This window comes from Castanea sativa, chromosome 5, assembly GCF_040712315.1.
Source record: "Castanea sativa cultivar Marrone di Chiusa Pesio chromosome 5, ASM4071231v1".
Lineage (NCBI taxonomy): Eukaryota > Viridiplantae > Streptophyta > Magnoliopsida > Fagales > Fagaceae > Castanea > Castanea sativa.
The window spans coordinates 53588797-53604807 of NC_134017.1; the positions used below are offsets into that span (position 1 = coordinate 53588797).

Here is a 16011-nt window from a genome sequence, read left to right on the forward strand (position 1 = left end):
TTTCCCTTGACTGGCTGGTGGCTGCTGCTCTCTCTCTCTCTCTCTCTCTACCAGTGATGTTAGCCAAAAGGTCCTAAAAATCTTCTATCTCTCTCTCTCACTACTACTTTTCAAGCTCTCTAGCCAGAGACAATTCTATCTCTCTGTCTCTCTGTCTCTCTCATAGTAGTATACAAATACCCTAGTGGGGTCTTTTCCCTTTTGTTTTCACTCACCCTCTCAAAGCATTGGTAGGGCTTTCTTTCCCCACCACCACGCACAACTTTTCAAACCTATCTCTCTCTCTCTGACATACCCAGCTTGTTTCTTATACTATTAAACAGCTAGTCCTGCTCCCCAACACAAATACCTAATTAACAAAGATCATTTAATGACCTTAGATTAGTCTTCTTCATCTTCTTCTAGTATACCCTTCTTCTCCTTTTTTCACTTAGATACGTCAAGATTTTTCCTCACTTGCCCTACAAGCACATGCATATTTTTCAAATGACGCATTCAGACTCAGATCACAGAAGGTTCGGCAGGGACGAAACAATCAAACTGCTACATAAGAAGGGTTGCAAAGAAGAGAACCAAAGCCATGTCAGGCAGAAATATCTGTACTCTTAGCCACCACAAGACAAGTACTGGACCTCAAGGTCATGGACACGGCCTTCTTATTCGATGAAAGCAGCCGTGCCAACTTCTTCCAGTTGATAATGCAGTCTATTCCCTACACTTACATTTGCCTATGGTCAAATTGGCCCCAATCATCTAGGTATTGTTCAACTCTCTCTCTTTTTTCTCTATATGTATATATTGATTTACATATCATGGATTATATATATGTGATTTTTTTTTTTTTTTTTAACAGCTTCTTAAGATATCTGGATGGATTCTTTTATGAAGAAAACAACCAACCTAGCTCTTCTTCTGGAACTCAAGCTCGGAGGCTTTTTGAGGAGTACCGGCAATCAGTTTTCATGGTCGAAAATGAGTAAGAAGGCGATATATATTCTAGTTAAGATGCTGGATATATCAAAACATGATTCCTTATATGCAATCGCTTTAAATGAACTTTTGTGCATATATGTAATAAGATTTTGGGGTTAGGGTTTGATTGTTGCTATTGTATGTCAGATGTGTTCCAGGACTCGCTTTCAAGAATAGTCGACCTTACTTAGAGTTGCAAGAAGTGCACCTTCAAATATTCGCATCAAAAGAAGTACAGAGACAATTCTATCAGGTAATTAATTGATGACAATAATAAGAGGAGCTAGCTATACGGAGAGGGAGAGAGCTTGTAATTTGTTGACTGATCAGACAACGAATTCAATTTTTCTTAACGATGTTAGCTATATTGATTTATTTCTATGCCTTTTTTTTTTTGTTTTTGTCACAGGTAGCAGGGATTAAGGTTTGTGCAGCTGAAACAAAATGTGATATTAGGTGTTTCTTAAGCTTTCTATTTTATAGAGCATAAAATAGTAAAAGATTATAAAGTTTCTATCTGTTTGTTAAGTGCAGACTGCAATTTTTATGGGATGCAAGAGTGGAGAGATTGAGGTAGGCTTCTCCAATGTGCCTGCTGAGGTAAGAAACCCCATTATCACATTTTCCATAACGTTGTTCTTTTGTTTAATTAAAAGTTCATTTCTTAATTCAAATGAATTTTTTTGTAGATTGACATTGAAAAGGAATTGAAAAGTTGGTTTCCTGAAGATTTCTCAAGGCAATTTTCCCCACTTAGGCTACCAGATCCAAACCCACCTTCATCATCTTCATCATTATCCATGGATAGCCTCGAGTACTCATCCCTTCTATTCAACATTCCAAACACAACCCATCTTCCAGAAACCCTTAGAGAGGTTGTTAATCCTACATTGCAACAAATTCCAACACCTAGTCCACACCAAGCAGCCATGCAAGCATATGCTAGGCTCCAAAACATTCAACTCCCAAACCCGGAAACCGAAGCTGCTGCAATTACAAGAGCCATCTTCAATGTTCTAACTTCACCTTCTTCTTCTTCTTCATCATCACAACAAGCCCACACAAATTTACCATATAGTCACCAGGTAGTTTCCAAATTTAGTGCATTCAAGAGATATGCCTTGCCTTTAGGACCAAGAACGACCCAAGTGAGAGCCAATTTAGACCGGCAAAGCATGATGAAGAGATCATTTGCATTCTTTAGAAGCTTAAATTATTCGAGATTTAGTGCACGTATCCAAGAAAATTGCCCCACAACCACTCAATTGCACCATATGATCTCAGAGCGCAAAAGGCGTGAGAAACTCAATGAAAGCTTTCAAGCATTGAGATCATTGCTTCCTCCTGGAACTAAGGTAACAATCACTTTGAATTGAAAACATATTTCTATTTGGCAATGCATTAAATTTCGTTCTCCTTTTGTTTTAGTAACAAGTAGATTTGCATCATTGGCCAAGACTCTTATTGTTCATGTGCATTACTCAGTTCTTTCAATTGGATTCGCATCCCTTAAAAAAAAGTACACATTGGCATTCACGTATAGTTGTATACATACATATATATATATATATATATATATATATATATATATATATATATATGTGTATAGTTGTATACATACATACATATATATGTGTGTGTGCGCGCGCGTGCGCCCTTGCCTACCAATATATAACACCAACTCCAACCTTGACAAATATGTTTTGGATTTAATAGAAAGATAAGGCATCGCTGCTTGCTACAACAAGGGAGTATTTGAGTTCTTTGAAAGCTCAAGTTGAAGAGCTTAATAGAAAAAACCAGCTCTTGGAGCCGCATCATTTGCCTGCCAGAGAAGCTAAGGAAGAGGAAACTAGTTCCTCAAATGAAAGGCTCATTGTTCGGACTTCACATGTCTCGGAATCAACCTCATCGGAGGAGCGCATTGTTGATTTGCAAGTGATTATAAGAGGTGAATGTCCAATGGTGGATATTCTGATTCGCATTTTGGAACTCTTGAAGCAGGTTAAGAATGTAAGCTTGCAGTCCATGGAGACCAACACCCGGATAATAGAGTCAAGCTCCATGAATCACATTATTTTGAGATTAAGAATTGAGGTATGGAAATTTAGATGCATTTTTTTTTTAAGATTGAACAATGAAAAAAAAAGAGTGGGTTATTAAACTCTTTTGAATAATAATAAGTAAAAAATAATGCAGGGAACACTACTTCTAGTTCTATAGCATCAAATAATAAACCATGTAATGATTTTCTTTGTCCCACTACTATTGTTATTCATAAGAAATCATTATTTAGAGGAAAGTAGGATGCTTTAAATTTTGATTAAAAAATTGTATATTTTGTAAAGGTTTAATTATTCTTGCATAAATTGCATGTATTAAAAATGTCAAATGTTGAAGTGGATGCTATAATTATAGTACAAATTATGTTCAGATTAATTCATTACTAGCACTACTTTTATTTTATACCAAATATAATATAAGAATTCAACAATTGTGAAAATAAAAGCGTGTTTAGAAACAATAACCATTGCATATATGCGTAGTGAAACATGTAGATCTTACACTGTTGTAGAGAGGGAAAATTCCCGACCTATCACAAACTGACACATCATACTACCAAGTCCACAAAATACAACCAATTACAAGGCGCCATGTATTGCTGCTAGGTTTTTCCATCACTATTCGGATTCCAATAGAAATTTGCCAAGTGTCATTGAAATAAAGGCATGAAACTGCATCAGCACGTGTAAGCGATGACACAAGCAGCCCTGCACGTGTAAGCGATGATACAAGCAATCCAGCACGTGTAAGTGATGACATAAGCGGACCAATCAAGCTATGACAAGTGTCACCAATCAAACTCCGCCACGTGTCGCTCACCTACCCCTAAACTCCTATAAATAGAAGCCTTCCTAAGACATTTAGGAGGACACACAGACGGAGACAGACAGACAGAGAGAAGGAAGAGGAGATCTTGAGTTCAGAAATCCAGAAGCTCTGCCGGAATCAAACCCCGAAGCCTCCAGGAATTTCAAGAACTTCAACCTCGAATACAGACAACATTCGAAGCAAAATCATCCAAACTACTTGTCCAAGTCTCAAAGTTCACTGAAATCAAGCTCAAAAGCCTCTAGAAACCTCAACAAACTACAAATTGGTGAAGCTCTACGGATTCAAGCCTCTAAAGCACCGAAGAATTTCCACCACAAACCTTCAAATACGAAGAACAATCAAAGAGGAATCATCCAAATCATATTCCTAAATCTCAAAGTTCACTGGAATCAAGCTCAAAAGCCTCCAGAAACCTCAACAAACCACAAATCGGTGAAGCTCTACGGATTCAAGCTTCTAAAGCACCGAAGAATTTCCACCACAAACCTTCAAACACAAAGAACACACGAAGAACACACGAAGAACACGAAGAACAAAGAATTTCTAACAAGCTTATAGCCAGAGATTCATTGTAATTCCGTTTCAAAGATCTTCGATCCATTCCTCAGCTAAATTGAAGAATATCTTATGTTCAAATCAAAATCACATTACCACAATTACAATCAATAAATCTTTCAAGGAGATCGAATCAGAGGATCACTCTTTTGTAATTACAGAGAATTGTACCACACATTTATCAATACAAATTCGTATTTGTGAAACTATTTTACTTGTTTGATTTATTTCGAACTAAGAAATTTAGTCGTCTACAACTGTTATGAAATGAAACCTTCATGCTATAAGAATCATGTTGCATGTACCAAATGAAAAAAGTTAGCTTCTCTTTATAGAGTTGAATATTCAACCTTAGAATCTTTTGTATTCTTGCATAAAATCATCTCTTAAAAATGTCAAATGTTAAAATAGATGTTATGATTATAATACAAATTACGCAAATTGATTTATCACTGTCACTACTTTTATCATATACCAATTAGAATATTAAAATTCAACAATTCTGAAAATGATGACGTGTTTAGCTACAATAACTATCTTATATATTCGCATTGAAACATGTAGACCCTGCACCACTATGAAACGAAACGTACAAGCTATAAGAAACGTGTAGCATATGCCAAATGAAGAAGGTAGCTTTTCTTTTTAGAGGGTGAATTTTTAATAAGTGAATTTTTTGTTGTTGAAGGGGCCCGAATGGGACGAGTCTGCCTTCCAGGAAGCAGTGAGAAGGGTTGTTGCTGACCTGGCACCATGACAATTGAACCAATCCCTCTTTTGGCCACATGTGTGAGACACTGAACACAGTCAAGAATTAATTTAATTTTATGGCGGCTCCCTATCATTTTCAATGGTTACTTTTCTTTATTTCAGATATTATTACACCTCTTCATCACCGCCTCCAATTTTGAGATCACTTATTATATTGATTTTCACAATCAGTGCCCTGTTAGCACAATTTTTGATAGCCACCATATAGAACTAGAAGCAATGTATAAATAAATATTTGACACTTTTTGGTTTACCAATTACTATCATTTTGGAGTAAAGTATTATTATACTAATATTGTTTAGTACCTCACAACTTAAGATCAATCCGATCTTAACCAGATTTTTTTCTAACAAGATCAACTCCTCATCTAGGTATAGTTTCTAACAAGAAATTCTTGCCCACATATTTCTAAGAGGAGTTGCCGTCCACCCCCCCTCCCCCCTCCTCATCTTTTCTCTTATCTAAGAAGTCAACCATTATATGTCTAATTAAGCAAAATTTCACCACTAAAAGCACATCACTTTTATTCCATGATTCTTATTGAGGGCAATGTAACTAGATGCTTGTTGGCCACTATGAGCATTATTAACTTGTCATTAAGGTTCCTTATTGATAGATAAAAGATGAAGCCAATACCAATTATTTGAAGATTTCTAAGGACTTAGTCATTTCACGTGTAAAGCATCTTTGCTTTGCTGTCTCCGTGGTGTTGGATGGCATTGAGATTTGAGGTCCAAGGATCTAAGTGACAAACTTGTTTGGAGTAAATTCTTTATTTGGTTTGCCAAAAGGTTTACATTGAATTGGTCTTGGGAAATTTCAAGGATTTTGAATAGGTTTTGGATTGAAGTAAGTAACCTTATCCTAATTGGTTTTATTTTGTGTAATGTAACTACTGAAAATTGTTTATAGTTGTTACAATTTTATTTCTATTGTATTACTGATTCAAGTAAAGAATTATCACAAATATATCTGATCGCTGGATATATGATGTATTTTATTTAATCGTTTTAGCTATACTGATTTAAAGTAAAGAATAAAGAATTTTCACAAATATATATGAGCATTGAATATAAGATTTATTTTATTTAACTGTTTTTTTAGCTATATTGATTTAAAGTAAACAATATAGAAATATCACAAATATATTTGAATATTGAATATATATATATATATATATATATATATATATATGTATGTATTTGAATAAGATATATTTTTGTTAGAAACTATGATTTCATATATATGATTATGGGCAATCTGACTATGAATTGATTCTAATACCCAAATCAATGGGGGCTATTTATTGGTATTCTGATACCCAGCCAATGGAGATTATTTATTGGTACTCTGATACTCAAATCAATGAGGGTTATTCTGGTATTCTGATACCCAACCAAAGAGGGTTATTTATTGGTACTCTGATACCCAAACCAATGGGGGTTATTTATTGGTATTCTGATGAGTCTAAATCTTCTGTCCCACTTTTCCAGCTCCACTCTATACTCCACCAATAAAAACTTGCCACGTGTTCACCTAATTAATTAAATACTACAATTATTGACTTATTAATGCTACCGTTATTAATTAATAGTAGTATTTAATTAATTATGTGAACATGTGGCAAGTATTTATTGGTAGAGTATAGAATGGAGCGGGAAAAATGGGATAGAAGATTTGGACTCGTATTCTGATACCCAAACCAATGGAAGTTATTCATTGGTACTCTAATACCTGGCCAATGGGGGTTATTTATTGGTACTTTGATACCCGGTCACAGAGATATAGCGTGATCATGGTCATAAGATTGTTAAGAATATGAATTACGTTTGAATATTTGAACTATTTTGAGTCATTAAAATTGCTTATGTATTTTTGAAACCTATTGTAAGTTATAACTTTGATATATGGAAAACTGATTACTTTCTAAACCATCTATGATATATTTGTATGATTAAAATATGTGATCTATTTGCAACTTATTATTTTAAGACTCTGAAACTTCTTTAGTTATTTTTGGAAACCCATAGTATATCATAACTTTTGAAGACTCATATTACATATTATTACTTTACAGATCTATTAATATGCCCAATCACGGGGATATAGTGTGACCATAGTTATAAGATTGTTAAGAATATGAATTAAGTTTGAATATTTGAATTATTTTGAGTCCTTAAAACTACATATGTGATTTTGGAAATGTTTGAGTATTTGAAATATTTTGAGTCACTAAAACTGTTTATGTGTTTTTGGAACCTATTGTAAGTTATAAACTTTTGATATATGGAAAACTGACTCTTTTCAAAACCATCTATGATATATTTGTAAGATTAAAGTATGTGATTTATGTGCAACTTATTATTTTAAGACTACGAAACTTCTTCAGTATTTTGAAATCACATAGTATTATAACTTTGAAAACACATATTACATCTTATACTTTACAAATCTATTGCTTGATAAAACTTATTAAGATTTTAGTTACTTATTGAGTTGTTAGCTCACCAATTTTTGCCCTCCAATTTCAGATTATAAAGAATAACAAGTTTTGAGAGTTTTGATGTTGTGTTGTGAGCAGGAAAAGAAGCTTAGTGATTTTGGGATTGAATGGTCTTCAAATAGTTTTATATTTATTGGCCAATTGGCATAATGTACATAAGGTTTGGATTTTGTTTCTATTAAATTATTGGAGATCTATTCATAAAGAAACTGTTAAGGTATTTTGAATTTAATTGATTTAATTTTTGAGGATAAATTTTAGTTGCTAAAAAGCCCTTGCACACTTGTAAGGTGCTTAGGCGGTCTATTTATATAGATTGGGAGAAGTTTTGGGAACGTCCCACCCCAGCCTCCCATTGCAAGGGGTGGCTGGGGTGAGATGTTTCCGAAACATCTCACCCGCGGAAACATCTCACCCATTTTGCCTTCTTGCCCACTCGAATTCGGTTTTCATCTTTTTTGTCTTTTCGATTGTGTTTTAGAGCTACTTTTAGAAGGTATTCAAAAGCTCTGATTTCTTCAAACTTGGTGTCGCTAAAAGTTTTTGGATGTCTAGTTTCCACTGGCTCTAACATCACATAATTTGGAGCTACAATTGTCGAGATATCACGTCTAGAAGGGAGGTGACGCAGTGTAGACAATGTAATTGCACTATTCTTGGAAAATTCATTTCTCCTAATCTGAAGACGATATCGCTAAGCCTTTTTTATAAAAAAATAGATGACTCGTCATATTTCAATCTGGTCCAAGCATATTGCACTAGTTATGGTTGGATTGGTACATTTTATTGCGTGAAAATGCCCTAAAACAGTCATTTAATCTGAAAATAATACATTTAATTAGGGTTTTGGATTTTTCTTGATATTTCATCTGTTTTAACTCCGATACTGGTCCATGAATTTTCGTTTCGAAGGAAATTTCATGATCTATATGATGGTTAAACATTTATCTCAATCGGACGGTTGGATAAAAAGTCAAGGTTTTGACCAATCCTAGTTAGGGTTTAGTTAGCACTGGTCAAACTTTGCCAAAAATGGTAAGTTTGTATTTTGTAAAATCTTGGATGTTTTGTTTCATCATCCGATTAAGGTAAATGAGATTTTTCACATAGTTTCCAACTTTTGGTTTTCAAAAACATGATTTTCATCTTTTCGTATCACTATTTTAGCACATTAGAGCATTCACAGCAAGGTTCTCAAAAAATATAGCTTTTAGCAACTCAAAAATCTACTTTATTTATTTTAACAACTCGCTTTACAATACACTTAACATCAAAAATTTTATTTTAACAAACAATACAATAAAATAATATAAACAAACAAATAAAATAAATATAATAAACACTACACATGGACAGACTTGAGGGAGAGAAAGAGAAAGAATGAAAGAGAGAGAAACTAATTTAATAATGAGAGAAGAAAGAGAAAATAATTTAATATATGTAGCAACTTGCTACAGTGAGCTGCTACTACAAACAACTTACTGTAGCAAGTTCATAAAGTATTTTAAGCTTAGCAACATTATTGTGGGGTGTTTTTGTTTGTTTGGAGCTATAAAATAACTAAAAAGCTATTTTAAGAGTATTGTTGTGATGCTCTTAATCGAAGCTAGCTAGACAAAATATGATATCAACACTGACAACCTTAGTTCATCATTTCTATATAAGAATATTATTTCATATTGAAAACTGGTTTAAAAAAGTATACTATATACATTTGTTGGCAATTTCAAATGTCCTTAAAAAAATCTCAATATAAATTAACAATTTTTTGTTGGCATATGATTGCATGGTCCAACATATCACATAATTAAATTTAATCTTGCTTAAGGAAAGATATTTATCCTTAAGAAATATTAAATTTTGAGTAATAATAAAACAAAAACCCTTTTACTGGTTAATTAGGACTTCAACAATTAACCCCAGACCGTTTTTCCTTCTTTTTTTCCTCTCAAATCATGTTTTTTTTTTTTTTAAAAAAGTCATATAAGTTATAAATAGCTAGGACCTTTTATTTTCTTTATAAATAAAAAAGGATACTAAACTAAACCTTTGAAGCTTCGTGTCCCTAATGGACTACAATACCGACTTGAAACGAAGAAACCCACCGCATCAAAGACTAAGAGAGATAGAGGTACTAAAAATCTCAGCTCAGGACCTCAAGAATGTGAAGCATGTGACCAAGATGAGAGCCTATGTTATAGTCTACTTCCAGAAGGGCGTCCACGTGGCAAAGACCCATGTGGACGAGCATGGCGGCACCAATCCCACGACCACGAGGTGGTATATAGTGTTTTTAGTGCATGTATCTTCCCTCTCATATGAGGGTAGACCCCACAAGTGTGGAGTCCATCCTCATGTGAGAGCAAAAATATATGCATTAGAAACACCAAGTATTTTCTCCACGACCATGTGGAACGAGGACTTCCTAGAAAGTGACATCATGGCGGCGCTGAACGTGGACATATATGCACATGGCCACGTGCGAGAAAAGCCTGTGGGAAGCGCTAGAGTTTTGCTGTGCTATATTTTGAAAGGTGGGGATGCTTCTGAGCCGTTGGATAATCCGATACAGTGCATCATGGTGTAGGTATGAAGACCCTCCGATAGGCCCCATGGGTTGCTCAATTTGTGGGTCCCACCGACAGTGAGGTTCTTGATAAGGAGGGAATCTTTGTTTTTTATGCTCTATTTAGATTGAAGGGGAGTAGGAGAGAGTAGAGTAGATGAGAGTAGTAAGTTAAGTTAATTTACCTTGTTTTGATGATTTTTAAGAGAGGAGGTGGAGGGGAGGGATTTAGAGGGGTTCTAAATATTTCTAAAGCTAATTAAATATTTTGAATTACCCATTTTGCCCTTTACCATTTATGGCAATTACGAAATACACTAAAGTAAAAATTTCTCTCTTAGATCACTTTTCACGCTCTCTGTCTCTCTTCTCTTCTCTGTCACACTGCTCTCTCGCTCTTCTCTCTGATATTGCTTTCTCACTCTTCTTTCTCACACCCAGCCCTCTCTCATAGGTAAACTCTTATCTTATTTCTCTCTTGGTTTTATTGTTTAATTTTGGGTTTATTTGGGTTTATGATTTTCATATATTCATATGCTTTTGTCACCATTTTCATATAAATGGTGATTTCTGACCTGATGGCTTTTTTCCCCCCCAGAATTTTAAAGTTTGGAAAAGTTGCTCACAATATGTTTGATAAATTGCTTGAGTGATTGTGTGCTGTGAGTTTGATTTTGTCCTTTGCCATCTGTGGGTACTCAGGATTTTCACCTCTTGGGCCAAGGGCTTTTTGCCTTGTAACCTTGTTTTGCTTGACACCTTTTATCCCACATCGAAGAGAACTCCTCCCACTTTCTCACTTATAAGCTTGCGCCGTGGTGAGGAGTGTACCATCAGTTATTAATAACTGATGGTACACTCCTCACCACGGCGCAAGCTTATAAGTGAGAAAGTTGGAGGAGTTCTCTTCGATGTGGGATACATGTGTAGTACTGAGCAAGTCTTAAAAACTGCAGGCTATGCATGATTGCACTCCCCTACTTCTTCAAGTCAGGGGGGGAAGGTGGGGGCTCCCCCTCAAACCTCAGAAGGCGCCTTTTATTGTGGGTACTCAGGATTTTCACCTCTCAGGCCAAGGGCTTTTTGCCTTGTAACCTTGTTTGGCTTGACACATTGTATCCCATATCGAAGAGAACTCCTTCCACTTTCTCACTTATAAGCCTGAGCCAAAGAGAGGAGTGTACCATTAGTTATTAATCCTATGAGGAGGTCTCTGCCTGTGAAGGGGGATCCAAGGACTTGGTGTTTAATGGTAAGGGTTGGAAATATTCTAATGTGAATGGGCTTACTTTTCTGGGTGATCAAAAATGTTTCTCCATTGGCTGCTCTGAACATCTGATGATGGGGTAGCCAAAAATCTTCTGGTAAAATCTTGGGATCGAAAATTGTTGCTGCTACTCCTGTATCAAACAAAGCTATCACTGGGATGGGTCTGGAATAGGTATCAAGGAGGATGTGAACTTGGGCTATTGGTGTGGGGCCAGTTATTGGGGCTATAAGAGGCTGAGATGTGTATATGGTTTGAATTTCTGGGTCTGAATCATTAGTATTGCTTGAATCTGACTCATCTTCTAAGATAGAATAAGCCATGACTCCCAAGGCTTGGGGAGAATAATCGTCATCCAGGGAAAAGAGTGATTCAACATCTGAAAATGGGGTGTCATCTGCATGAATTTGGGCTTGCTCTAAAAGCTTTGCTGCTTTTTCTCTTTTTGGACAATTTTTTGCAAAATGACCGGGCTTTCTACATACAAAACAAACTTTTGAAGTTTTGCCTTTGAACTGCTTTCTTCTGAGAAATTTCCATTTCTTTTTTCTGAAAAAACTTCTTCTTTGGATGAGAATGTTTCTTCTTCCAAAAGTACTTCTTGTAATGATCTCTTCTCTTGGTTGGACAAGCACAAGTTTTGTCATAACACTTGATCTGCAAATCTTTCCTTTTACAATTGTCTTTAAGCTTGATGTGGATCTTGTCAATCTCTGAAAGAAACTTTCTTTGATTGCAGAGTTTTTTCAAAGCAATGAGGTCATGCTGACAAATCTCTCCTAAAGAGGCTTCCTGCAGGGTGATTTTTTGAAGATTCATCATGCGAAGAGTCTCATCACCTAGTGGTTCTGGGAATGAATTCAAGAAAGTGTGCTTGGAATTGACATCATCCATGCCATTAAAAGCATAGTACTTGCTTGACATTCTGTCAAAATGTTTTTCCAAATCCTTTCTTTCAAAAAAACAGCATTTCATCAGTAGGAATTCATCTCTCGCTACTGCAGTGTAATGGGCCAGTGAACCGAGGAATTCATTATGGAGGATTGTGAAAAAATCCTCGAGTGTGTTACACTGGGCTGCTTGTCTTTGCTTGTATTCTCCAAGGTTAATCCACCATTGTCATTGTCTTCCTGTAAGTCTTGCTACAAATTTGGCAATAATCTGGGCAACTGTATTGTTTGGGGCTTGAAGTTCAGCTGTACATCATGAATACATGTTGAAAATCTCATCATGCCATTTTGAAGGAGGACTATTATCAAGGGTAAACAAGTGCTTTGAATCTGTGGTTGATGAGTAGGTTAATCTTGTGTGATGATCAGGGATGAAAGGTGGTGTAGGAAATATTGATGGTGATGGTGGAGGTTGTTTAGGGCGGAGGACATCATCTTCCTCTTCTACCTTTGGATCAATCATGAAGACTTCATCTAAGTCAAAGCTAGACAAGTCTAGATCTGTGTCATCAATGACTGGGAGAACAAAAGGCTCTGTTGGTTCTTGAAGAGTTAAAGTTCTCAGGGATGATGAAATCGGGTTTGGAGGATCAGAATTTATGGCCAACATGTTCATATCTGGGGGTCTGGATGAAGCACCAATAGTTGGATCTGGTGGTTGGTACAATGGTTCTTTGTCTTTTCTGATGAGAGGAGGTTCATTTTGTGGTTTGGTTTGGGGTTCTGGTCTGGATTGAGATTCTAATTAGGGTGGTGGTGTTGGGTTTGTTATGCTGGAAAAAATTCCACATGGTTTAAAAGGATTTTGAGCTGGATGTGTCATGTTTAGTGGTTGGAGGTTCTGGTAGGGGGAAACTGGGGAGAATGGTGAGGGTCCTGGTATGGACAAATCTTTATACAATGATTGATGAGGTTGATAAGGCATGTAGACTTGCATTGGAAGAACTTGGGTAGCTGCCTTTTGTGAGTTCTCCATAGATTGGAGTTGCATTAACAACTGCTTTCTTTCTTTTTCTCCATAGACTGTATTTTTTTCTTCAAATCTTCAATGAGAGAATTTGAGGATGAGAAGGTATGAGTTACTGCTTCAGTAAACTTTTGTTGATTATCAAGAATCTTCGAAAGGACTTGATTTTGTGCAACAACATTTTCTGCCTGCCAATTGAGAGCTGCTTCAGCTGAGGAGACATGTTTTTTGGTTCCATCTGGATTGGTTCCAACAGGGTTTTTGATTTTCCAAACATGTTTAACATTGGCTTAGGGGTGGTCAAAGCTTTCTAGAGGAGGAAAATTTTGTGAATAGGAGGGTGATGCATGGTCAAACATAAAACAAGGTAAAGTCTGTTCTGTGTGGGTTTGACTGGGAGGCTTGGGTTGACATTTTTGTGTTTGGGGAAGGACTTTTTGGTAATATGGAATTAGTAGTGGTTTCTGGTTTTGTTGGTTTTGATCATGACTTTCTTTGCATGGGGAAAGGGGTGGAGTTTTTTGTTTTCTGGATCAACTGATGGTACACTCTTCTCTTCGGCTCAGGCTTATAAGTGAGAAAGTGGGAGGAGTTCTCTTCGATGTGGGATACAAGGTATCAAGCCAAACAAGGTTACAAGGCAAAAAGCCCTTGGCCCGAGAGGTGAAAATCCTGAGTAACCACACCATCAATGAGGAGAGATTCTATAAGATAATGCTGCCTCTGGATTTCTTCGATGCAATGAAGGCTTTATATTCTTTGCACCCATATTTCATTGACCTTGTGCTTTTTTAAAAATACGTTTTAACTGCTTAAATTAGCTAGAGTCTGCTGAAAATCATGGAATTATTGAAATATATGATTTTGTATGATATAAGATGGCTGGGTTTAGTGAGATTGCTGGTAAGTGGCTAGTGATGTAGACAATTTGGTATGATTGAATACTCATTACTTTTGTGTACAGCAGAAGTCGAAGTCAAATTTTTGACATAATTCTATGATTTTTTCAATGCCATTATTCTTTAGCTCTATTTAAAAGCATTAAGTTATAAATCTGATATAACTACATGCTTTGTTTAATTTTATTACTTTCCAATGATTGTTTCTGGTCTGTGCAAGGATAATGTGCACACTTCAAATATTACAAGTGATTGAATCGCTATTTTTCTGGCACTTTTTCAATGGTTAAGTCACTAATAAATTGATGTACTTTCTTGTTTTTCATAATTTTTGCCTGGTTTAATGATTTGGTAGTTAAGTTTGCTAATATGTCACTCCTGGCCTAGGGATTTAGATAGGCATTTCAACCTTTTGTGTAGTGTTTTATGTTGTTTTTTTGATAAGTAATTTTGTAAAACAGAAAAAGAATGTACTTGAGCTTACTAGACCAGCTTCAAAGGCATCTCAGCAAGTCTGAAGAGCAAAAGACATTAATTTACGAGCAAGTAGTGTTTTATGTTGTTATTGGAAAGCTGCTGAAGAATTGTTATTGTATGAAGTTTATGTTTAAAACAAAGCTGTTATTATGTTGTCTTTCTTTCTTCCTGCTGTTGTCATGAAACTATTGCTGTGATGTGGAAAACTACATTTATCCAACAAGAGAAAGAGAAATCCTTTGGAGCTTATGGTTATTATTTATTTAATTGACAACTATTGTCTAAGGATTATGCATATTATTTAACATGGCAGTGTCATGGACAAGAACACATGCTTAGCAAATATAATTTTGTTTCATTTTTGTCCTATTATTAGGTTGTTACTCTTGATCTACAGCTTCTGAGAAATCATTTTCATATCAAGGTTTGAATAGTTTTAGATTGCTTAACATAAATGATATAAATATGGCTGCTTATTTATTAATTTGATCAACCATACTATTCAATAATACCTGTGCATAATTAACCGATCTGTCATACTAAAAAAGATGGTGTGCCAGCCTTGACATGTTTGGCCTTCAGTAAATGGCCGACGATTTATAGGAACAAGACCTAGTTGCATAGAATATAAGAATATGTTAACTGCTAGTATGAATTATTGTTTGGCTGCATTGTATTCTATTTTAAGTTAAGAGTTCTTTTATTGCCTTGCATTACATTTAAAAGCATGCAACTTAGAAGTCCTTTTGAATGTTACATTGTTTTGCTTGATTACATTATAGGAGGGTGCTTGAGATAGAGGGAAAGAGTACTAACACCGGGTAGTTTGGGCAGAGAATTATTAGATAGAGATAGAGTTGTTATTTATTGGAAGCTCCAATGGTATGAGGACAAAGCCAAGTTTTAAGTTTTAACTTTGCTGTGTGCTTTGTGTTTGTTCTTATATTCAATTAACAACTTAACAAGAGGGTTTAGATGATTCTAAATTAAAGTCTTAAGTAAAGAAATTGAAAGTGAAATGTTTTTGTTCTTTGCAGGCACTTTTTTTTTTTAACCTTTCGTCCTTCTAAATAATTTCAATTGATACTGAAGTGCTGTCATTTGTAATTTCCAATATCTTTGTGGTTTTGATGACTGAACTTCTGGGATGTCTTGAATGTTTGAATGGTTGCAATGATCTTCTTGCAT

At 35.5% G+C, this 16011-nt stretch overlaps 1 protein-coding gene and 1 non-coding gene across 3 annotated transcripts; one reads left to right on the plus strand and one right to left on the minus strand.

Annotated features, from left to right (window-relative positions):
* The first annotated feature begins 444 nt into the window (after positions 1-444).
* LOC142634495 (putative transcription factor bHLH041) lies at positions 445-5441 on the plus strand. Of its 2 annotated transcripts, XM_075808789.1 has the most exons (8): positions 445-757; positions 854-976; positions 1120-1225; positions 1382-1396; positions 1507-1572; positions 1662-2327; positions 2689-3069; positions 5111-5441. In XM_075808789.1, the coding sequence occupies exons 1-8, from the start codon at positions 642-644 to the stop codon at positions 5177-5179; spliced, it is 1542 nt and encodes a 513-aa protein (XP_075664904.1). In that variant the 5' UTR covers positions 445-641; the 3' UTR covers positions 5180-5441. The 2 variants fall into 2 exon arrangements, with proteins under 2 accessions (XP_075664904.1, XP_075664905.1); XM_075808790.1 differs by lacking the exon at positions 1382-1396.
* A 9372-nt stretch (positions 5442-14813) lies between these two features.
* LOC142637751 (small nucleolar RNA snoR77) lies at positions 14814-14921 on the minus strand. The gene has a single exon (XR_012844876.1). It is a non-coding gene; the product is annotated as a small nucleolar RNA snoR77 (small nucleolar RNA).
* Positions 14922-16011: the final 1090 nt, after the last annotated feature.

Coding starts and splice junctions, on each gene's coding strand:
- LOC142634495 (XM_075808789.1), top strand. CDS start 642: ATGGACACGGCCTTCTTATTCGATGAAAGCAGCCGTGCCAACTTCTTC. Junction 758..853: donor AATTGGCCCCAATCATCTAG/GTATTGTTCAAC, acceptor TTTTTTTAACAG/CTTCTTAAGATATCTGGATG. Junction 3,070..5,110: donor TTTTGAGATTAAGAATTGAG/GTATGGAAATTT, acceptor TTGTTGTTGAAG/GGGCCCGAATGGGACGAGTC.